This window comes from Betta splendens, chromosome 6 (assembly GCF_900634795.4).
Source record: "Betta splendens chromosome 6, fBetSpl5.4, whole genome shotgun sequence".
NCBI classification, from domain to species: Eukaryota; Metazoa; Chordata; class Actinopteri; order Anabantiformes; family Osphronemidae; genus Betta; species Betta splendens.
Genome location: NC_040886.2, coordinates 1927142 through 1951734, shown reverse-complemented (window position 1 = coordinate 1951734; position 24593 = coordinate 1927142). Strand labels below are relative to the sequence as shown.

The 24593-nt window shown below is 40.2% G+C and overlaps 2 protein-coding genes across 4 annotated transcripts; both read left to right on the top strand.

Moving 5' to 3' along the window:
• Positions 1-79: 79 nt before the first annotated feature.
• On the top strand, positions 80-9497 carry dkk3b (dickkopf WNT signaling pathway inhibitor 3b). 2 transcript variants are annotated; one of them, XR_003786250.3, is made up of 8 exons: positions 80-456; positions 992-1114; positions 1200-1280; positions 5425-5517; positions 6363-6507; positions 6835-6860; positions 6966-7116; positions 7606-9497. XR_003786250.3 is itself a non-coding variant. In XM_029154302.3 (7 exons), the coding sequence occupies exons 1-7, from the start codon at positions 262-264 to the stop codon at positions 7628-7630; spliced, it is 813 nt and encodes a 270-aa protein (XP_029010135.1). In that variant the 5' UTR covers positions 105-261; the 3' UTR covers positions 7631-9497. The 2 variants fall into 2 exon arrangements, 1 of the variants encoding a protein (XP_029010135.1); XM_029154302.3 differs by lacking the exon at positions 6835-6860 and having other exon boundaries at positions 105-456.
• A 261-nt stretch (positions 9498-9758) lies between these two features.
• On the top strand, positions 9759-22168 carry far1 (fatty acyl CoA reductase 1). Of its 2 annotated transcripts, none has more exons than XM_029154299.3 (13): positions 9759-9888; positions 13213-13320; positions 13580-13696; positions 14329-14504; positions 15029-15208; positions 15749-15926; positions 16451-16495; positions 16646-16770; positions 16858-16925; positions 18035-18206; positions 19308-19437; positions 19736-19863; positions 20058-22168. In XM_029154299.3, the coding sequence occupies exons 2-13, from the start codon at positions 13249-13251 to the stop codon at positions 20215-20217; spliced, it is 1551 nt and encodes a 516-aa protein (XP_029010132.1). In that variant the 5' UTR covers positions 9759-9888; positions 13213-13248; the 3' UTR covers positions 20218-22168. The 2 variants fall into 2 exon arrangements, with proteins under 2 accessions (XP_029010132.1, XP_029010131.1); XM_029154298.3 differs by lacking the exon at positions 18035-18206 and adding an exon at positions 17418-17589 and having other exon boundaries at positions 9761-9888.
• Positions 22169-24593: the final 2425 nt, after the last annotated feature.

Here is a 24593-nt window from a genome sequence, read left to right as displayed (position 1 = left end):
TTTATTTATTTTTATTTTCGTTTACACATGCTATTTCAGTAAGCACCGGCAGTTGGATCTTAACATTCATTTTCTTAATGGAAAAAAAAAGCCGTTCATTAAACCAGAGTGTTTCACTTTATGAGCCGCACACTTTCCAAATAAAACGGAGCCGCGTGCAGCTGTGAGCGCTCGGTGCGTCACACGTCTCCGCTGCTGGCAGACTCACACACACGCACACACACACGCACACACACGCCTGGGAGGAGGAAGAAGGGGACGATGTCCGGGATCATGCTGCTGCCGCTGTCTTTGACTTTGTGCTTGTTGTGGACGAACGGCCACGGCGCGCGGAGCGGCCCAGAGATCAAACGCGCCGCCCTGGAGCGCGACCCGCTCAGTCTGAACGACATGTTCCGAGAGGTGGAGGAGCTGATGGAGGATACGCAGCACATACTGGAAGAAGCAGTGGACCAGGTCTGCGTCATTTTCTCAAATTCCCAAAACCTATACGCTAAGTACAAGCTGCCTACGACGGAGAGTCCAGTATTAAGATGTGATTTATTATACAAGTGAGCAATTAGTACCAATGTGGCAAATTTTAGGTTTGTGTGTTTTCCTGTCAGCGTAATCTTGACTACCCACAGTAGCTGTTGAAGCGCCACACATACTTTCCATGTCTGCTTTCTGTCTGGCCTACATCACTAGGGTGGAGTACTGTAAACCTCATTATAGCAGCAGCTGATCACAATGGACACTGTATATTACATTGAATCAAAGGTTATAATAAGTTAACTTCTACATATTTGGTACCAGCAACTGTGGTTCAAAGCTTCTATGGTACAGTATGTTTCACTTCACATCATTCAGGAAAAGGATCCTAGACACTGTACAGTCACCTTGAGATTGAGACTTCCCCCCTATATAGAAACCTTGCAAATAGAATGGAAACACACGCTGTAGAAAATAATCACTGTTTATGAATGGATGTGAAACGTATCCAATCCAACAGATAAATACTGAGAGCGCTAAATCTTTGACCTCGCTGAATCTGCGTCCTAATGACTACCTGGAGACTAAGAGGACGGTGAGGATTGGAGACAGAACTGTTCAGGTCCTCGATGTGACTGACAAGGTGCATTTTCATTCTAGTATCTTCGTGCGTATGAATGGTAAAACTTCCCTCTGCCCCCAAGTTTAAAACATCTCATTTTTTACAGAGCGCAAACAACAAATCAGGAGAAACGCACCTTCTACAAACCCGTATGGAGATCTCTGGTCACTGGAACAGTGTGGCTCAAGTAGGTCAACGCCCAGACACCTACAGCACTCTAGCTCACAGCTTCCTGGTTTTATGCCTCACTCTGTCCTGATTCTGATGATTAGAAATACAGAAACAATATCAGACCGTGCTGTGGTTCCCACAGGAATTTTAACCAAGCTTCAAGCAATGTAACCCTGGCTCTGCTTGTTCAGCTGACGGACTTTTGTCCAGGACAGTGTAACTTTTTATGTTTGTAAACGGCCCTTGTCAGAGCACTTAGGTAAACATTTAATATTGATATTTAGGCCCCCAGTGTCTTAACTGTTGTCGTTTTTATAGATAATGAAATCTTCTACCAAGGTTGCCTCTCCTACTGTATACGTATCATAGGAATCCATCTAGGTCATTATTGCTGCCTGTTCCACCACTTGGCTTGGCGGTGATGGTTTTGAGGTTTTTCTTTCCTGGCTGCTGCCAGGAATATGGCTTGTTGCTATTAACAGCAACAGTGCCCATGAAGCCATTACATCTGCATTTCATTAGGGCACGGTCTGCTTCTAAAATGTCTGTAGATCCTGTAATTACTATAAATTCCCTGGTGTTTTTATTTCCTCCTGGGTCTTAGTTCATGTTGTACAATGTGTGAACAAAGCTAAATCCACCCAATGGTCACATGTCAAAGCTTTTAAACATACATTGAAGTGGCTTTTCTGCATTTCACAGTGTCCACTAAATGTTATAAAATGCTACTATTCTAATATGTTTATTATTTAGGTCACAGTAGTGGAAGTGAATTGCAGTGTCACGGGTCACCTACAGTAGGATGGTGGTCCAAGGATGTCATACCCGTGAGGCTGAGGGGTGTGTGGGGCCCTCCCCTGGCCCTCACTGACCAAACTAGTCATGCTAGGTGTTCGACGCGGCGTCTCCAGACATGTATGTCACATACTGTACGCACAGTGAACTGCCAGTCCTGGATGGATGCCTACCCCAAATCGTAAAACATTGCAGCAATGTATAAAACATAATTAAAAACAGAATTTAATATTTACCTAATCTTATCAACCCAGTACCCATGAAGATTTAAACTATGTTAGTCACTCATTGTAGTACATGCAAGGCGTGCATTGTTTATAGCCAAAGGCAACTGTGTGTGTGTGTGTGTGTGTGTGTGTGTGTGTGTGTGTGTGTGTGTGTGTGTGTGTGTGTGTGTGTGTGTGTGTGTCAGTCAGTCAAGCAAGTCATTTTCTAATCAAGTCTAATCATGTCATGTATCAGAATGAAAGGTCTAGTCAAATGCTGAGTTTAAGTCCATATTTTCCAGTCCTGTTCAGGTTATAGTCACTGCCACAGAGTGTTTCATTAACAAGTAAGTAATTGTGCTTTGTTTCTTTGTTTTCTTTGTTTCCCTCCTTCATTCTGAAGGAGTGTTTTGTTATTTGAGCGTTTGGATTTTTTGTTCTGTTTGGATTATAGATTACAGAATGCCTTCATTTCAGATACTCTTTGGCTCTGACTCTGTCCAAAGACAATCCCATATACGCAATCCGCCATCTTGGATGGTGGACTGTCACAATAGATTTTGATTCTTTCATGGGAAAATATTAGCTCATTTTGATTTTGAGGGTAGTAACAGTATTGTATTGGCAAACAATTTCAGAAATGTTTCTTAACACAACATGACATACATCACCATATACAGTACTTTACATAATGTCATCATGCAATGTTCAGAAACACTTCTCACTGTAGAGAATTCACTGTAAACACAGTTCTATGTAAGTGTAAATTGAAGTTGTGGCATAGTACAAAGATGACATTATGATTGTGCTCTCGAGGCCAAATGTATTTTAAATAGTCTGAGTCAAATTTGAAGTGTTTTTTGGGAAACCGCAAACCACATATTCTGTGGACTAAATAGAAGAGGCTACATCCAGTGTGTTATCAGCAGAGAGCCTATGTGTCTGATGGTGTGGGCAACTTACACATGTGGAATGGCTATCGATGCTGAAAAGTAGATGTTTTAGAGCAAGATGTCCAGATAATGTCTCGTTCGGGAAAATGTTTGCACATTTCAGTTCTAAACTACTGATGTCCTAAAGACTGGTGAACTGGTCTGGCTGCAGTTGTGACCTTTCACCAATTCAAAGCATTTGGCACATCATAAAACTAACAATCTGGCAACAAACACCCAGATATGTCTTGAGCAGCAATCATGCATACGATGAGAACAGGGCTACATTCCTCCCCTAAACCCCAGCAACTTGCCTCCTTACTTCCAGATGTTTACAGACAGTTGTTCAGAGTGGAGAGGATGCTAGATTGTTACCATCACCCATTTTTGAGACATTGTTGCTGCCACTAAATTTAAAAATGAGCTAACAATTGTCAGAGTTGAATAAATGATTCTATACTGTACATTGCTTTTAGTGTGTGATCACATTTGAATGTTTAATGAAAACTGTTTAAAATATATTCTTACTTAGTGTCTACAAGGTAAGTCATCATCTAAACGTCTTTGTTTTATGGAATGAATGAAGAATGGAGGAAAAAAAGATGCCAGATGCCATGACTCAACTTTCACACACAATCACCTCCATGACAATCTTCACTGATATACTGGTACTTACAACATCAGGGCATCATCAAGACGTTAGAGCATATCATCTGTACTTGAACATGAATTTAGTATGTTTTACAGTACAAGTACTGGTATTTACTGGAGGATACCTTTTTACTATTGTAAACGTGGGCTGACAGAGTAGCAGTAAATATAGACCATGCCCAGTTCTCATTATGTTTCATGACATCATAGTCTGTGAAACAGCATTAATATAAATCCAGCATGGCCAGCTGCAATTTAGCTCACACATGCACATAGTCATTATCCCTCAAAAGAGTCCTCCACTCTATGAGGACGTTGTTTTTTCCTGCAGTGTAAAATGGTTTACACTAGTGGGCCTGCGAGACCAGTAAGAGCTGTAGTCATCTGGCACCACGTACGGTGGGGGTTTATGGTCTCGACTCGTCATTTCCAGAGTGTTTGTGTAGCCTCATTATTATTTTGTCTCATGGAAACTTTGATAGCAAGTAGGAATATCCAGTTTCTGCAGATGTTTCCATCTAGAAAACAAAAGGTTGAGTGTTTTAGCTAGAAGAGTGTTTGCTAAGGAGGAGTGGTGGTGGATGCTAAGGTGAGAATGAGCGGAAAGGAACGTTTCCCTGAAAAACATGCCAGGAGGTGTTCACCCGAGGAACAAGGAAAGCACTGCCTGCGTCTGTGATTAGCTCCCATGTGTCACCCCCTTCAGTAGCTGTTCTTATCAGAGATGCACGGTCAGCATACAGTCACCACAGTGACTATTAATGAAGCACACAATGCTGTACATGCTTGTGTACAACTACTCCTTTAAGCGTTACTTATCTGTAGCATAGAAATCAGTCATCCAATGATGTCACTTCCTGTTGGTTCTGGTCTAATCACTACCTTATATTAGACACAGACAGACTTTGCAGGTTAATTTGCACTGTTACTAAGTCACTGTTGTGGGAGTAGTATTTGTTAATTCCCATGTCGTCTTGTGCAAGTCCAGGGAGCAACCAGGGGGTGAGGCTTCACATCCACAGAGCTGGTGGCCAGCTTCACTCGCCCTGTGAAGGGGCTCTTTGTAGGTCGAGAGTGCTCTGGGACTGGTCCTCCCACTGAAGGGTGTGTTTGCTTCTACTTTTGAGGTGGGCCGGTGCTGACTCATCAGTGGCCTGTCTGGCCCCAACGGTGTCTGTGGCTGCTGCTCGTCACCTTCACAGGTGGCAGTGACACGAGTAAATGCTTGTCACGCTTTCGGTGAATGATGTGGCGATATCGTTTTACTTGTCTGTTACTGGGACATGCTACACCAGAAATGATAGGCACATGTTTCATGCTTAGCTAGAATTGCTGTCACTGTGTTATTGCTATTTTTTGTTATGGTTATTGTGGTTGTGTGCATTTTTATGTGTAAGTATTATAAGTGTATATTATGTTAATACTCGGTGTATATATTTCTTATGCATGTGTGTATATATATGTATGTGTATTTATGTACATGCGTATGAATTTCAATTATGATTAATTATACTATTATTCATTATATTCTGATACTGGCATCACATGCAACAAATGCTGGAATCTTTCCATCCAGGAATGCATGGTGGACGAAGACTGTGGCGATCACAAATACTGCCTGTATGAGATTGAAACCTCTAAATGCCTGCCCTGCATTCCAACGGATATGGTGAGGAGTCCGTCAACATTATTCTGTGCTTTAGTTGTTGCGAAGTTGCAAGATTTTTGGATTTTAATAATGAATCAGATGACCATGAAATGTTGAGGCTGTCACTCTGACAAACCCACACGTTAACAAAACATATTGTAGAATTAAAGGTACAACACGTAGGGTTAAAATATCTGTGCATGACTGGAAACCATTGGAAAAAGTGTCAGAGAATGCGATGATCGCTGAAATCCAATGTCCGTTACTCGTTACCACACTATCACATGGTGGTACAGTTATCTGAAATAGTTTGCAGTTCTGAATCTATAAAATTAGGAATCAATCAAATCAGGCTGATGTCCTAAAAACAGATGTACACGTACCACCCAGACCACTGCTGATTTTGGCTTTAGCGTCTCTCACTGACCATAAATAAAACCTTTTGATTTTTACTGTTTTAAAGGAAATGGTGGCATTTATGTATTTAACAACAGACTGTCAACTATTTCTTTTCAATGTTATGACTGGAAAGTGGTGAAAATCATGTTTTGTGTATAATATTTTTCTTTTTGTAAGTTGATAATGTTCTCAAACATCCCTGCGAAGTGGTGAATCATTACCCATCTGTGTTCAACCTTGTTAAATGCTCCTTCGAGCCTCCTTTTCCTTTGGTTCTAAAAACAAATTTATTTTAAATAACCCTTAGATCAAAAAACAAATGTACATTTAATGTACAAGTTTAAAGTGATAGGTTATAATATCTGATAAAATGGCGCACTTGTTATAAATAAATGTTGTAAATATTAAAATAGGTGTCTGTGGTGGTGATGTCATGTAGCTTCCTCTAAATGTGCTTCCCCACTCAGCCCTGCACTAAGGATGAGGAGTGCTGCTCGGATCAGATGTGTGTGTGGGGCCAGTGTACCATCAATGCCACCAAAGGAACAGAGGGAACTATCTGTCAGGGCCAGAGTGACTGCAGGCCAGACCTTTGCTGTGCATTTCAACGAGGTGCGCTTTAGTGGTGATGTTCTTACACACACACACACACACACAGAGGGCCTCACTTAAGGGCCATCTTAACCGGTTCTAACTTGCTTCCTGTGGTTGGAGCTGTTTGACTAAGTCTACAAATAAACTTTTAAACTCCCACGGGTTATATCCTCTGTACTTGCTGTACAACGGTTCTGTTTAACAGAATACAGTACATGTATATGGGCACCCTCAACATGCAGACTTTGCTGGTTCATTGTTGATCATTTTTAGAGCTTTGCAAAACTTAAAATTAGTCTGGCGTGTTTGTTCCTTTTTGTTTGTCGTCATGCTGCCACATGCCAGGTCCAAGATTAACTGATGGTAACAGAGTGAGTAATGTAAAGCCAGAAAACCAGCGTTATCTGGCATTATTTTACCCTCCTAGATGAGCAGAAAAAAATGTAAAGCATTTTTTTACCTTCTACATCCTTCAGAGCTGTTGTTTCCGGTGTGTAACCCTAAGCCAGAGAAAGGCGAGCGCTGTCTGAGTCACCCTAACCTGCTGATGGACATGCTGGCCTGGGACCAGGAGGGCCCCCGAGACCATTGCCCCTGTGCTGATGACCTCCAGTGCCAACCTCATGGGTGACCTAAAACACTGTAACCATGCTGCCAAAAAAGTCAGGACTGTGTCAGCTCTACAAAAGGAAAAGAATGCAGGAAGAAAGAAAATACCTATTTTAAAATTTTAAAAACCTATATTTAATCAAAAACATTAGTAGTAACATTATACATATTCGATTCAGTTTTATTTAAATCAGTTTGCAACAGCTATCTGGTGGCACTTTACTACTAACTAAAATAGTGTCATAAATTATTTGAATGCCAAAAAAAGAGCAAACTGGTAAATTTGCTGCAAACACTCTTACCTTGCTTTTAATCATGAGGATCAAACAAATAAGCATCAGAGGATCTCAAATGACATGCTAAAAATTTAAATGAGTTGCAGATTGTGACAGATTGTTTTTGTTTAAATTTCACACAACATTCTGACTTTTGTGGGAACAATTTTATAGATTAGGCCTCCCGTTGAGCTTCCTTACTAAAGTCTGCTTTGTTTTGTTTTTTTTACAGGCGTGGCTCTATTTGTGAAAACTAGTACTTAACGAGGAGAAAACAAAGAAGTTCTATTAAAAATCTGCATCTCTGTCCAAAAGCCATCCAGGGGGGTATTGCACAAAAATAGAAACAAGACATTACAGGATCAGTGAAACATCCTGGCTTGACTTATTTTACTGACCTCATCCTGGCTTATTCTGTTGTACAGTACAGTTTGCCAAGCCAGGATAAGAAGCAGCTTCGTCAAGCCTGGTGTACTTAGCACTTTCACTGTGCTACTTACAAACCATGTGTGGATCACAGAATTACAGATTAAACATGAACAAGTCTTGCACTGTTTACCCATAGAACTTTTTTGGCGACGTACGAAGATGTCAACCATAACATGGAAAAGGTAAATATGTCCATTGCTTGGTGACGTAACTGTGTAAAAATGTACAGATGACGTAAAAGGAAAATGTGCGTAACATGTTGTCTGTATACGAGCACTTAAGCAATTTTTATCAAACCAAAATAATGGCAGCAATCTTAATCTAAGATTGTTAAGAATTGTAACTGATATTAATTTAAAAATGACATGTTTACTGTGAATTACTTTAAAGCAATTTGATTAAAACAAGGCAACATACAGAAAACGTTAAGTTCTAAAAGAACCTGCAGCTAAATTACGATAAATCAGTAGAATCTCTTCTCCTGGATGTTAGTTACTCTGCACCAGGCTAAATCAGAGCATAAATCTGTGCAGTAATTTAATTCAGCTTCATTCAGTCAACTTCTGTGCAACTGCGTCTGGGCTAATGACAACATAGGCAACACAGGATAAATGTCCATGGAGAACAGACTGATCCTTCTTTTGTCCAACCAAGTTAAGGGTGTTTTGTTCTGGAAACACCTGCTTAATTTCTCATCTTTGTTTTGTGCGATACCCCGGTCTTCAGTGCCCAATGCACTAGTCACCTAGTAACGTTTTATTAAAGTGTATGACGTTGCTTCAGGCAGGACGTTTGCCATGTTTGTGCCTTACCACCACTGTGCATTATATATCATTTTGAAAATAAAGTACTTTATTTTTAGTTTTGAGTGAAAAATCAAAAGTATGTGTGATCCTAATTGAGTGGACAAGCCCACAGAAAAACGTATCACTTACCACTAGATGGCAATGGTACCTGTTTTGTGTCTGACAGGAGGACTTCCACCTGATCATGGTGCAGACTGAAACAAATCAGTCTCACATACACACTTATAGTACAACTGTAGAAAAGAAATGGGTTTCCTAGTTGCAGATTTTCATCTTTAGTGTTCTTTAAGAGACATCAAGAGGCCTTTAATGCATTTTGATCCTAATAATTTTCTTCAGCTAAAGTTTTGTATTGATTATATCTTTTTAGAAACAAATATTTTGAATAGATGTTTGTTTCCTGTATGTAAAGCCCTTATGCGACCATAAATAATATCTTAAATAAAATTTCCAGGGAGAAAAATTAAACATGGTGCACATACTCTGGCAGATGTGCACCTGTGGCATGTACTATGGGGGAACATTTTTGTTTTTGTTTTTGCTTGCTTCTCTCTGTAAACAACTTGGCATCAAATTCTTATTTGTCCCATACACAGTACGATATGCAGTGAAATGCTTACGCAACTGTCCAACTATAAAGACAGATCATTGTCTAAATGATTTGTTTCTACCAAATGACTCATCTATCAAAGTAAAAATTTACATGGAGCAAATTTTTAATTTGTGAAAAGAACAATGCTTTCATATGTGTTTGGACTAGGTGCTGTTTTATCACCTAAAGTTAAACCAGTCACCTAAAGGAATCAGCTTAACACAGGGAAAACTGTAAAACTCATTGTCAAAGGTCGTGGAATAAAATCATTTGACTAAAGTCAATTTTGAACTTTCACTGTGGTGAATTAGATTTTTGTCTGTTTAGGGCTGGACTTGTCGACCTGTCCAGTGTGTTCCCTGCCTCTCCCCAGTTACAGCTGGGATAGGCTTCAGTGATGCTTACGAGGATAAAGCGGTTGAAAATTATGGCTTGTAATTTTGACTTATTATTCTTGTAAACATTTTAGCTCAGACTTTGAATTGAATTATTTCTTAAGACTGGGTGAAACAAGGCGGAGCGGGATCTCGCGTTTCTTCATATCTTCGTCGGAGACCCGCTGACGTCACGGCGGCCCGTTTTTCCGCCCAGGTCTCGGCTTCCTGCTGAGTCTCCACTCCGGTAGTTCCCGCTGCCTCGACGCGCCACACTTCGAAGTTGAAGCGCCGGGGAGAGGTGGACGTTCCTGGTGGGTACCCGCTCTAAAGTGCGCCAGACAGCGGCGTGAGCTGGCGCGTGTGTAGCTGTAGCGTCCATGGGTTTTCTTGAGGCGTATATTAAGGCTGTGCCACTGCGCGGAGGAAGAGATGCGCGAGGAGGGTCGCGGAACGTTTGACTGTAGCAGCCAAGGCACGCGCAGCTCTAGCGACCCGTTCGTTTAACGCGTGATTCGTAAGGACACTCGGTACCACTTCTAAACATCGATAACAACGCTGCTTTGACCACCTCCGTGACAGTGGACTTTTAATTGGCTTTTTAATTACCTCCAGCTACTTGTGTTTCGAATGCTGCTACGGTCACGAGGGCTAGCAGCTCCGGCAGCACACGGAACACTTGAACGCAAAGCGCCTCACCTTTTTAATTTAGCTTCAGATTTGCAGCAGCCACAAAGTGCCGCGGGAGCCACCCCTCTGGTTGTGAACGTCGCCCATTGTGCGCTGAGCGGTGGCTGTTAATGATGTGCGACGGCTTTGAGTAATGACCATCACGGGGTCTGCAGCCCGCGCGCGTGTCTGTTGGACACACTCCGCTCCACTTCCCTTTTTTCCTCTTTTTTTTTTTTTTTACACCCATTAATTTGTTTTTGTTTTTTTATACATATTAGCTGTTCAGAAACACTATGGCGGTGAATTTTCTACGACTTCGATAAAAAGTTCTGGTGTATTCGTATTTTACAGACTTTTTTTAAACACTGTAGTTGTCGGTGGTTGCCCCTCGCTGCTTGCCGTACATGTATGCGCTCATCGCTTGTACGCTTCATTTGACGTGGCTGCTGCCTAATAACAGCAATTAGGAATAGACAAGCCTTAGGAAAGCACGCATGGATGAATAAACTGGACTAAATATTGTATCACCTGTACTGAATTAATTACCACTCAACTTCAAATGTATTTCTTGTTGGAGTTATTTTACTTTGATATGTTTTGTGAGGAGCTGTCTAGTGTGTACCCAGATTACATGAATGTCTTTTAGGATCATTTGACAGGTTTGTGTGTGTGCGTGTGGGTAAACTCTCATATGATCTTGTTTATAGATTGGGCATACTCTTCAGATAGTTTGTCAGAACTGTTAAACCTTTGACACAGGTGATCGGTTTGAAGCATAAATTATTAAAATTGGAGGTAAGGCATTAGGGATCAACTTGCTGACCATAAGGTACAGTAGCTAATCCAGACATTTGATCAAAGCCACAGCAGTTCCTGAGCAGACTCAGATGAAGCCATTGTGTTAGTATGCAGACAAAAACATTGGAAAAGTTTAAAGATGGTAATGTGTTCAGGGAATTCTGTGGAAGGTGTTTTTTTTTTAACACACTCTTACTTTAAGCATAAGTGTGTCCTGCATCCTTTAAGGATGTAGGCACTTTTAATTTGTAGACAACAAGGAAATCCTGACCTGTAACGTGCCAGTGAATGCAGCATAAACCCACTGGCCTGTGGCAGTTCCTGTAAAACAGCCAAACCTGTGACCCTGTCTGAGCTGCAGCTTTGTTCCTCCACCCTCCTTTCAAGGGCTTCAGCATACTATGTTATGCAGAATACTTAGACATGTGCATGAAATGCATTTTATTTATGAAGCATCTATTCACGCCTAGAGCCATTGTTTAAACTTTAGAGTTTAAGACCTTCCAATAAACTAAGCATTTACATTTTTTTTTTTTTTTTTACATTTCAACATTGGGCATGTCTCCTTCTGCATTAGGTAAAGATTCATACACCTGGACTCAGCGTATACCTATAACAATGAGTGGGACATGCGCTCACCTGATTTATTTAATTATTTTTTATTTTTTACTGGCAGGTTAATTGTATGACCATTTCGAATAGTTGCAGCCTGCAGCAGTCTTAATGCTCAACCATTTGGATACCAGGAACTTTATTTAGAGTTTGGTATATGATACTTGGCCTCTTAGACCCACATGTACCAACACAAATCAAGTGACACTGTTCAGTTTCTTGGGTGTCTAGCAGTTTAGGCTTTTAAATTTCCATTAGCAGCGCCGTACTGTCACCTAACTTTGAAACTCCCATCTGTGGAGAAGTAATGCGTGATACCTGGTATAGTCTGCACAAAGGTACACAAGAAAGTTGGGTAAATTGTCCAGTGCAGCTTGGTCAGTCACAGCAGGGACTTCAACACAGTGGTTCAGAGCTCGGTGCAGGGTTTACTGCAGCAGACTGCACATCTGCGGCAGAGCATGAGCAAATGCCAAGAGAATTAGTATAACAGAGCCACTGATGCAACATTGCTGGTTAGGTCCACAGAGCCCACACAACCACTGCCGTGTTTCTGTCAGTAGCTAAACATATTATTGTCACCTCTTGCTATGAGGTAATGTGGCACAGAGTTTACTGACTGTAGGAAGCTTACGCTTATGTCTTCAGGCCTGTCATACTGCAATAAACTGGTTTGAAATGTAAACTGAGAAATCCTTCCTCTTGAATTAGCTTGTTATCTACGTAAACCCCCGGGTCTTGGCCTCTAGTTTGCTCAGAAGTTAAACAATGTACGCATGCAATAAGTGTTACACCCATGTCTGACTGCATTCAAAGTTGAATAACTGGTTTAACTGACTGCTAAAGTCTGAACCAGTGTTATCACGGATTCTGCCTTTTAATGGGTGTGAGCTATTAAGGCTGGAGTAGGCATAGAATGCTTTTGTCAAAAAACATGTTTCAGCTTTACCCTATGAGTTCTAATGGTTAGAAATGGATTTTTTGTTTCTTACTGGTTTGTGCAGCTGACATAAACAAATTCACCATCACAGAAAGGAGTCTGTTGCCTGTATGATCCCAAAGAACATCGTTAACACTGCTGACTGTCCTGTTCATGATTCATCTGCACCTGCTCATGCAAGAGAGTTTTATCTCAAATGTGGGAAGGTTTGCATGTTGTCATCCAGCAGTAAAATATCAAAGCATAATATTAGTCATTTACTTATCTTTGAACATGACTGGTTGATTTGGTGGCTTCACAATGTGTAGACGTTTCTGACATTAAAAAAGGAAAACCCAGCTACTAGATTTGATATTGTTTAGATAGGTGTTAAACATTTTGTGTGCATGAGTTAATAATTGAATGAGTTATCTCCTGATTGGCCTGTTATCAGCATGAAGTATTAGTTTGTCTAAGAACAAACTATCTGACTGACATGGTCTGATAATGTCTGATAATTGTTATAGAGTTGGTTTTAATACTGCCTTTAATGGAATTATGTATTGAATTTGTCACTTTAGATTTGTGGTAAACAATTGTCCTATTCACTGTACTATAACCTCTTCCCCTCTTGTAGGTACTGTGCTGCTCACTGAACAGTACTGCAAACATCATGGCTACCATTCCAGAATACTATGCAGGGAAAAATGTTCTGATCACTGGAGCAACAGGCTTCATGGGCAAGGTAATGTTCTGTGGCAGCTGAGCAGGGAAGTAGCTAATAGTGCAAATTCAAAAGAATGTGAGTTACATGGGAGGTCGAGTGCATTCTCAGCATCAGAATGAAATCTTCATTTACTGCTACAGTCAAAAGATTTCAAGGAACCTTTTGAAGTAGTTCTGATTATAATTTACTCTAAGCATATTTATTAGAATTTAGTTGTTTCAAAGAGAACCCTTATTTTCAACTTGCTCTGTTCCTGACAAATGTTCTTCTCATTAAGGTGTTGCTGGAGAAGCTGCTGAGGTCCTGCCCAGGAGTCAAATCTGTTTATGTAATGGTCAGGTCCAAAGCTGGCCAGAGCCCCAAAGCTCGCATTGTGGATATGATCAGCTCCAAGGTGAGAAATAGGCTTAGTAGCTGCTCCTGCTATGTAATTAGTGTGAAAACAATTTTATAATGTATGGACCCCATTGGCATTTAAATGCCCCTCCATTAAAGCCCCTGTGTAAATATTTTTGCCATGGTTTAATGATTCTTCTGCTGATCCCCCGCCTATGTTTATGGTTGGTGACTAGGTAACAGGTTAGACCACCAGACGACTGTGTAGTGTGTGTATATAGAATATATCAGAGTTGCTAAGTGTCAAAGTGAAGCCTGAGCTGGACAAATTGCAGTGCATGAGCAAAATCTGAATTTGTGCTGTGTACTGCTGATTTTTTATTTATTTTCCCCAGTGACACTTGGTGTGCTAATGCCCAAGACATTTATTTTGCAGGCTACAGCTGTTTAGTAATTTCTCTTGTGCTCTTATTATTTTTGTACCTATTAAACATGTGCTACTATCGTCATACCGTTCAGCTGTTTTTCTTTCAAATCACAAATTGGAAGGAAATATTTGCAATGGAATAGGCTGGGATGACTTCAGTAGCCTAGATCAAGCAATGAAGTTTAGTTTGGTTACATCAAGTCTACTTTTGTGCAGCACTCCGATTACTTTATTGTACATAAATTTCATTATTTCATCCTCAGCTGTTTGACAGATTGCAAGATGAACAGCCTGGCTTCACTCAGAAGATCATTGCAATGAACAGTGACCTCACACAGCCAGAGCTGGATCTCAGTAAAGAGGATCAGACTGTTCTGTTTGACAATGTTAACGTCATCTTCCACTGTGCTGCCACAGTCCGCTTTAATGAGCCACTCAAGTAAGTACCTTTCTTAGTATGTGTATATACTTGCAACAAATTGAGAACGAAAAAACGTATTTTCGTACCAAAGTGAGGGAATTTTGGTCGGTCCTCACTTCTTTGAAGGCCTGTTTGAGGGTTAAGATGTGATTTTAGGGCTGAGGTTAGATTGTGTGTGTGACCATCACATGCTAAATCAAGATGTTGGCAGATGTAGAATAACTAAGAAAGCACTCCTGACCCCTGTGTAAGGCAAACATGTAGATTTTTGTGTATAAAATATGGACCTTGTAATTTTGGATAAAAACTGTATTTGAGTTCTCCTTCCCAGTCCCTTTTCTAGTTTGTGGCTCATAACCACCTGTTAACCTGTGTAAAATTGACAGTCCCAAGAACAACGTGACAGATTTCTATTTTTATATCTGGGAGCTTGACCGCAAAACTTTGAGCTTGAAGTAGTTATGCACATCATTAGTTTTAGGAACCTGTTTTTTTTTTTTTTTGTTTTTTTTTCTCATGTTTAAACCACTGTTTCTCATCAGAGATGCCATGCAGCTGAATGTCCTGGCCACCCAGAAGATGTTGGCACTGGCCCATAAGATGAAGCACCTAGAGGTCTTCCTTCATGTCTCTACAGCCTATGCAAACTGTGACAGAGAGCTAATTGAAGAAGTCGTCTACCCTCCTCCTGTAGACTACAAAAAACTCATCAATACTCTGGAGTAAGTGCAAATGGCTGGGGTAATAGTTGAGGGTTTAAATTCATGGTTTGCTGAAATCTATTCTGTACATGACCTTTTATACTCTGTCATACATTGAGCATGGCAGCTTGGAGACATCCAGCCAGTAAATCACTTTGTAACATTTATTTATTGCTAGATTAAAAACGATTGAAGCATTGGCAGCCGTTAGTAAGCAGATGCCTGTGCCAACATCTAATGCTGTGTGGGGGCAGAACTTCTGTAAAAAGCAATACATTTCATGTTCTCAGATTTCCTTTGTCACATTTGAAATGAGTAACTCGAATGAGTTGCCTTTAATTCTAGGCAGGAAGAAAGATGAATTGAATGAATAGACATAGGCACTTCTTTGGAAATTGATGGTGCAAAAACATGCATACTGCGTTACAGTGTTGTAACATGGTCCTAAACACAGAGGGGACATGTTACTGTGTTGTTTTTTTAATTGTTTTTATAAGCCTAATCAAATTGCCACTATTTTTGTTTGGAGGTAAAATATAGTGTTTCTGTTTTGACTTGCAGATGGATGGATGATGGCCTGGTATCAGCAATGACCCCCAAACTGATAGGATCTCGTCCCAACACATATACCTACACCAAAGCCTTGGCTGAGTATCTGGTGCAGCAGGAGGCTGGAGACCTCAATGTAGCCATTGTCAGACCCTCTATAGTTGGAGCCAGCTGGAAGGAGCCCTTCCCTGTAAGTCTTTAAAATTAAGGTTAACTTAAAAAAAACTCTTGTGCAACTTCAGATGGGTGATACAGTAGAACATTCATTCCTTTGTATTAGCTAAGAACTGCACATCTGAACAGTGCCTTGCCATATGTGGTGCATGTATTTGTTTGAAAACTGTCTGTTTGCTGCTGTTGCGGAATCAAAAACAGCAGTGTATGCAACAAGAGCACTGAATTTAGTGGTAGTAATGCTGCAGGTCTCCTGAGCATCAGTTTTATGTTTACAGTAAAGTCAATGCATTTACATTAACTGGGTCTCATGTAATTGTATAAAATTATGGACACAATATTCAAATACAAGAGTATGTATTTTTTACACCCCACAGTTTTATTCAAGCAGTTCTTCTGGACGTGTAAGGAAACAGATCTCATTTGTGCCTTTTTTTTCTGAAAACAAAGCCTGGTTTTTGAAGTCAGTGTGTGAACACAAGGCTGCCTTTTATGGAAGTTCTTGTGTTGCATCTAATTGTACGATGTTTGCTTTTACAGGGTTGGATTGATAATTTTAACGGACCTAGTGGAATATTCATTGCTGTAAGTACAGAGAAGAAACTATGCAGGTGCTTTTTACTAGTGTGTAGTTTAGTTTAGACTGACTTCAGTATCGGTGCACAAAACCCCTACCTCATCCTACCTACAAGAGCTGGTAGCGAATCACAAGTTGTTCAACTTTCTCTTGTATAGGCCGGTAAAGGGATCCTGCGCACAATGAGGGCATCCAATGATGCAGTGGCCGATCTAGTGCCTGTGGATATAGTTATCAACAACACGATTGCTGCAGCTTGGTACTCTGGAAAGCAAACATGCAGGTCAGCAGGCTGCAGATATTCTTTTCATTTTCTCTTTTTACTGACCGGCTCAGTAAAATATAATATTTTGTTTTATTTCCCCCACAGGCCAAAAAATATTCCAATATACAACTGTACAACTGGTGGATTAAACCCATTTCATTGGGGAGAAGTTGGTATGACATCTCTTCTTACCTAAGCACATTTTTGTTAAATTATGCATTTAATGTTTGTCTATTATGTCATACTTCTCTCTGTTAAACCACAGCCAGGTGGACTCAATTATACCTATGATAATAGCTAAAATGTTCAACTTCACAACTGAGCTGCTGGACAAAACTGCTATATTCTACCTAAATCTGTCTTCCTGTGGCTCAGCTTTACCTCTCCTGCACTGATTTGTAATGCTTTGGTTTACAAGCCTCTGTTAGCTCATTGGCTTGTTCTGCTAAATCGGGATTGCCTAATTTTAAAAACTGAGGCATATGTAGACTGATTTTATGCCTGTTAAGGGACCTTGTTAGTGCCCTGCACAAGTATTTTTATTTGCATTAATGTAAAAACACAATCAACATTCAATAGAATTACACTGATATGGTGCCAAATTTTAAAAGTTGCCAGCAAAACTTGAAGTTAACAACTGTGTTGAACAACCTTCTGTTTCTTAGAGTACCATGTAATATCCACATTCAAGAGGAACCCCCTTGAGCAGGCCTTCCGTCGGCCCAATGTTAATCTCACATCCAATCACCTAATCAATCAGTACTGGATTGCCGTGAGCCACAAGGCTCCGGCCTTCCTCTATGATCTGTACCTCAGGCTGATTGGACGTGAGCCAAGGTAACCTCGCCGCCGGAGACGCACCACGCCTGTGCTGTTTTATTGCCAGATTCCCCTACACGCGTACCTCTGCTGCTTTACTTCTGTCCCTGTTGGTGTAGTTGTGTTAGTGTGTCGACAGGCGCTTGCATGTAGTTTTGTGAAAGAGTGTATAACCCAAGTTTATCTTGTGTGTATGCAAGAATAACTGATGGGTTCTGCAGTCTTTATCTTGCTATATTTAGCTGGGTTTGCCAAAGTGTCAGTAAGGTCGTTTCAGGTCAACTGAGGGGCCTTTCAACCTGAGGAATTTGGATCTCACTCACGCTGTGTTTGTGTGGGTTTTTTTTTTTATAAATGAATTGCGCACCTCAGATTTTGAGGTGTTAACAGGCCAGTTGATTGTCAGAGCAAGGAGGAAACGTACATTCATCTCGCCCTCCTTTTCCTTTCATCTCTCCTACAGAGTACTGTATAAACATGACCTTCAAGACCAATCCCTTAGAGCAGGCCTTCAGAAGGCCCAATGTCAATCTGCGCTCCAATCAGTTTACTAATCAATACTGGACCACTGTCAGCCACACGCTGCCAGCCTTGTTCTATGACTCCTATCTGAGGCTCACAGGCCACAAGCCCCGGTAAGGTTGCAACGTTGAAGCCCATTTGTTGGGTTGAACGAAACACAAGGTCATGGGGCATGTTGTGCCTTGTCAAATAGGGTTTCGACATTATTTGGTTTCTGTAAATGTGTTTTTTTTTGTTAGACTTTTTAAATTTTTTATTCAAGGACGTTCATTTTAACTAGAAAAATGCATGCTGTCACTGCCCAGGGGAATATTCTGTGGTGCTATGGGAATGCCTTAGCCATCTAAAGTTGTGATCATTTATGCCTCACTGTAAACTGCTGCATGCGAAATTGAATTGCCACTTTGACACAGTTTTCTTATTCAATTGTTTAATTTTCCTCCCATGCCAGGCACATTTCAGAAGAAATTAGTTTGAATACATTCCTTTTTAATACAAAAAACTAACTTACCAAATTGTCTGTAATGAACTTGGCTTGGGATTGATTTGATTTCATGACTTTTACATGTACAAGTTGGTTGTAATGGGGATTTCCTGCACTAGTGCCTCCACTACTCCTCTGCCATGCATGCATCATATTCCGAATCACTCGCCTTCAGTTTAGAGATCTGAGTCATCAGTTTAACTTAAATCGCAGCTAAAATGCCTTTAGTGATGGCAATATGCGTGAATTTCTTTCTGAAGACTCTGACTTCTTCAAATACTTACTTACCTGTGAAGCTAGTTTTAAACCACTTACCTCACTTAAATTACTGCAACACTACCACTATCAGTTTTGTTTACTTACTTCAGCCACTAAATCAGTATTAACATGTATGTATTTACATATCAATAGTATTCCAGTGCATGAAATGTAGAGTTCATTAAGTTATGACTTTTATTTATTTTTTTGCTCATGTTTTTTTTTTATTTTTGTCAGTGGTCTTAACTGTTAACTCAGTCTTCCAGTCAAACGTTTGCTTGATTTCTGTGCCCAGCATTGACTTCAGCATCTTATTTAAACTATTGCCAATTTTAAACAGCCAGTCTCTTTCTATTGAGTAGGTTGCTTTTTAACCCAAGCAGTCTTCACATAACTCTGACTGCATTTCCCTGTATTCCAGTTATTGAACAATTTGTCTTTATATTTATTTTATTTTTCCTTTCCTTTTTAGAATGATGAAGACAATCACTCGTCTCCACAAAGCTATGATGGTCCTGGAGTATTTCACCAGTCATTCTTGGGTGTGGAACACTGAAAATGTGACCATGCTGATGGCCATGATGAGCCCAGAAGATAAGAAGGTTAGTTTATAGCCATCCACAATCTAGGCATTTATACAGTGGAATGCGTTTTAATAGAATAGCTACAACAATGTGCACTCCTGCTGCTGATATTTGGTCCCTATCTGACTGAAGCATGTCTCATAATACAATCAGCTGCTGACCAATAACAAATCTGGTCTCTTCTGAGGTTTAATTAAGCTAGATGTCTCATTCAGGGTATAGTTATGGCTTAAATACTCTTGACCTTTTTTTATTAAATGTATTTCAAGATTCAAGATGTCTTTTAATTGAAAAGGGTTTCCTCATCTTTCCGTAGGTGTTTAACTTTGATGTACGTCAGCTCCACTGGCCAGAGTACATGGAAAGTTACTGCATGGGCACCAAGAAATACGTTCTGAATGAGGAGCTGTCGGGCCTGCCTGCTGCACGCAAACACCTAACCAGGTAGGAGTCGGATAGAACCTGAATCCTGTAGGGGGCTCATGAAGTAGTCTTCAGTTCTTATACAGAAATTAGGTTTCAATGCAGTATTGTACCCCTTCCCCCCACCATGCAGAAAGAAATACTTTAAAATTAAATGGGGAAATTGAAACTTGAAAGGGCTGGTTGTTTTCTGATGCATCTGATTTCTCTTCCAGATTGCGTAACATTCGCTACTCTTTCAACACTGTCCTGGTCGTACTCATCTGGCGAATCTTCATTGCCCGCTCCCAGATGGCTAGAAACATCTGGTACTTTGTAGTAAGCCTCTGCTACAAATTTCTCTCCTACTTCAGAGCTTCATCAACCATGAGATAATGAGGTAGGGGGAGGACATGGTTCTGGGGTTGTGGTGGAAGATATGAAGAAAATGCTGACTGTGGCTTATGAAAGATGCCTGAGCTCCAAGCCTTCTTCAATGGCACCATACAGTTTCTTGCTTAGTGTTTGCCCAGGCACAATGGAACAGTTGCACATCATGAACACAGCTTCTGGGCAAGTGTACAGAAGCCTAAAATGTTACTCATCTTAACGATTGAACGGCTAGCATTTTGTTTAAACAACATGGTTTGCTCACAACATGCAGCATTTGGATTAGTTAAAGAAGGACTAGTCTGTCATTTTCAATACCTTCCTGATGCCAGCTTTTCCAGAGCACCACCTACAAACATGCTCTGTCTTGTTTAGCTTGTCTAACTGTCTACAAAGTGGAACTATGCATTTCAAGCTGTGCAGCAAAAGCCATCAAGCTGGTTTTGAGTTAAGCTTCAGTCCTGTAACTGACACACCATCTGTTTATGGAGTCTCACTGAATAATAAAACATCCAGCTTCTGCGTGAGTCAAATGTCACCTAAGAACTTTATTCTTTCAAAGTTTGTTTTTAGGTATTTAATCAAAGACTTGTCTTGCAGTGTTCCTCATGTCGCAAAATGCCGTCACCTCTGTATTTCTGCAAGTCTCTAGTGAACAGCAGTGGTCAGTCCTTTGATCCTGACAAAGCATAAAGTACATTGTAATTTAAAAATGAAGCACTGGCCTCTTCAACATTGTTTCATCTAAGAATCTGCAATTTGGTAAAATACATCTTAATTCACAGACTTGTAGCTTAGAGAATGAGACTGTAAAGTTGACAGGTAGTCAGGTTTGGCTCATTTCCACTTTTTTTCATTACTGTTCCCTGACTACGTTTGAAAAAGGCTTTTCTCCTGTTGGTGCCATTAGGGCAATGCTACAGTACTTGACCATCGGAGAGTGTGTATGTGTATGTGTTTTTTTTTTTTTTTTTTAATGTTTTTCTTTTTTTCTTTTGGGTACTAGTGTTTGGGTTATTTGTTTTCCTGTGCAGTTTGTCTTCTGGTTGTGTTTGACTGTGGGCTGTATGTAGGAACTTTGAAGATGAGCTTTGGCTTGTGAATACTGTGCAGTCCTTTGGATATTTTGCAGCTTGAGCTTGGTTACGAAAACTTGTGGCTAAAAATTACCCTGTAGCTAGAGTTTTTGGTCTAACAATGTACAGTCTAAAATGTATTTTTGTGCCTATTTTGCTTTAAAGAGAAGTGCACTATGTCTAGAGGTGAATCGCTTCTTTTCAGGCTTTGTTTAGGAGGTAAGGTACACTAGTAACATGTGGCCAAACTGTTTTGACTTGTGACCCCCCCCCCCCTCCCCCAGCATACCGAAGCAGTTGTTTAAACATATCAGCAACTTTTATAGTCACATTGGCCTGAAATTGGTTTGATCACATCACCATAGTAACACTGGGTCAATTAGCTGTTGGACACTGATTCAAATGCTGCAATGTTGGATACTTTTTTTTTCCATTTTTGGAGCTGGAGTGGAGCTTTAGAGTAATGGTTTGAACTATTCTGTAACAGCTGGAACATCTGTATTTAGCACTTGGTTGTTCAAATTTCTGCTCCTTGGAAACAAAGTGGAAAAATTTTGTTCAACACAGTGATGTTTGCTGTTTTAACTGTGCCAAAGTAGTAGTGGATGGGATGGGGGGAGAGGGGTGGTTGTGGGGTGTGTTTTTTTTTTTTTTTTTTTTTTTTATTCCTCCTCTTTTTAGCCAACAGAACATGGGTCCATATGCTTGGTTTGAGATTGACTTCAGGCTGGGTCAATGTAACATTTTCAGTTTTTAAGAAAGAGAGACACTTCAGTTTCAGGAGAAGGAAAATGTTTGACCAGCTTCAGAATGACTCAACTGGTGCCTTGTGTGTAAGCCAAAAATAATATAATATAATAAATGTGTAATCATTCTCTTAATTTGCAATTCTGGTGTTTTTGACTTTATTATAGTAAACGATGGCATGACTGAGAGACAAAAATCCTCAATTTGTGTTCACTTAAACATTGAAGAGACAGTTGAATCTGAATGACACTTAACTGCTGGGGTCTTTACTGTGTTTGACTCTCGATGCAGCCCATTAGTCTTTGATATTTTACAGTGAGCTCCTCCCAGCAGCTCCTGGCAACGGCCACATGGCAACTGTGGCCCAGCAACAAAGCCAAGCACTGAGTCACAACCAGCCATGAACTCCCAGTGGTGCTTGGGCTGCATAAACAGGAACCATGGGCTTACAGGGCTTAGTGTGACCTCTGAAGCTCGAACCACAGACAGACACATCTACACAGTTTGATGGAGAATAATAATGTGAATGCTTCTAATACTTAACACTCCAGCACCTTTCGTAAATACACATCTTGTTACTTTAGGGTCATGGTAATGGTGATAAAATCTTTAGTTTGACAGATCTGAAATTTGATTGCATGCAAAGACTTCACTGGGAAAATTCTCCACTGTTCAGGAAATGAAGCAATCCACAGCTTGGTAGAACTGGAATGTCAGCGATGATCGAAATGGTATCTGTTTCAAAGCATGCATGATTAAAACTGAAGTTATGATTCTGATGTACAGTATGGTCTTAAACCTGTACGTGTGTATTCAAAAGTTTGGGTCACTGAGAAATTGCCTCATTTTTGACAGAAAAGCATGGTTTTTTGCAATGAAGATAACTTTTTAAACTATGTAGAAATTCTATATAGTTCTATCTATTCTAGCTGCATTTGCGACTGCTAAATGGTTTTCGGTGCAATAATTACATAGTTGTGTAGAAGCCCATTTTCCAGCAACTATCACTCCAGTGTTGTAATGGTACAATGTGTCTGCTCACACATTCAGTCCAGGCAGTGATACTGGTAACAACAAGAATTATTTATTAGCTAATTCTGCTGGCCTTAACTACACAGAAATATGCTCATGTAGTTTGAAGTCTGAATTAACTGAATTTATTTTGAAAGGTTAAAAAACTAGGAAAGCCTGATAATGAAAATGCATGAACTAGAAAACACGAGGTCAAGGTATAAAATAAAATAAAATATTTCAGACCAAATAGGTCAATGTGTCCAGATAACCCTATATATTATATTGAATTAATTGTTTGTCAAAAATAAGAATTCAGATGGGCAATTAATAGGGTAAAACATCCTGAATGTCATGTAATGTTCCGAAGAAGTTTGAAGGCATTTCGGTGATTTATGAAAAGTTGAAAATAAACCTTTTGGGTGTTTTAATAGACTTTGTGCATCACCAAATCAGACGTCGTGAGAGTAACCCTGGATTTCTAAACTACTGCTAAAGAATTTTTTTACAGACGGGGGATCTAATATATTATAAAGTTTCATCAGTCACATCTGACTCATGCTGTTGTCATGAATGATGTGCACAGTCATGAGCATTTAAATGTTGAGGTTACAGTTTCCTGTGTTGTAAATACTTCTCTCTAAGATCGAACTAACCACCACTGACTGTGTGTTTCGAAGCCAAACCTTTAGTACTACTTCCCGAAGCACCTGTTTCACTGTACGTCCTCGTATGCAACAGTAAAAGACAGCCTTTGTCTGACTGTTTCAATGAAGCCCACCTGCTGTGGGTGATTCTCTACAAAGGAACTACGTTCATCACACCAATTGACGTTGGCAGTGCGAAAACTTTCACTCACGAGCTACTGCAGTGCGTTGTTGTAGCATTCGTACTGTACACACCAAACACTCACTGCCAGCATGTACTGCCTTGTTTCATACATTAGGACACAGTGTTGCTCACTTTCTCCTTCTGGGCAAACGCTATGTTGCTCAAACAGATAAGTCACGGGATGAACACTCAACAGGTGGAAGCAGCTACAATCCTGTGTATCTGTGATGCAAGCATCACACTGGCGCCATAGATCAGTGATCTACTAGTCCAAAATGTCTAGTCTGTTTCATTATTTGTTTTTCTGTTTGTATACAGATGTTGTATTTTTCTTGTGTTTTTAACATTTGTTTATGCCGACGCCGGTCACTATGTAAAGTAAGTAAATTAACCACTATTTCTGCCAACAGTTAAAGTGGATGTGCTTCTCTGACAAATACACTGCTTCTGCTCTGACTCAAAGTTCTGCAATGCTCATTTTGGCAATAAACTATGACATAGCAATGTTTAAAATCATCAAACTGCCATATTTCTTCTTAGCGATACAACTCGACTAAAACCTTAATTTATTAATTTTGGTAAAGCTTTGAAAAAAAGATTGCTTTTTAACTGATATGTGTACACTTGCATAATGAGGGGAAAAAACATTCCTCAAACCTGGAGTGTGGGTGGACCGGGAGAAATAAGAGCAGGGATGTCATTTTATCACTGTCAGGC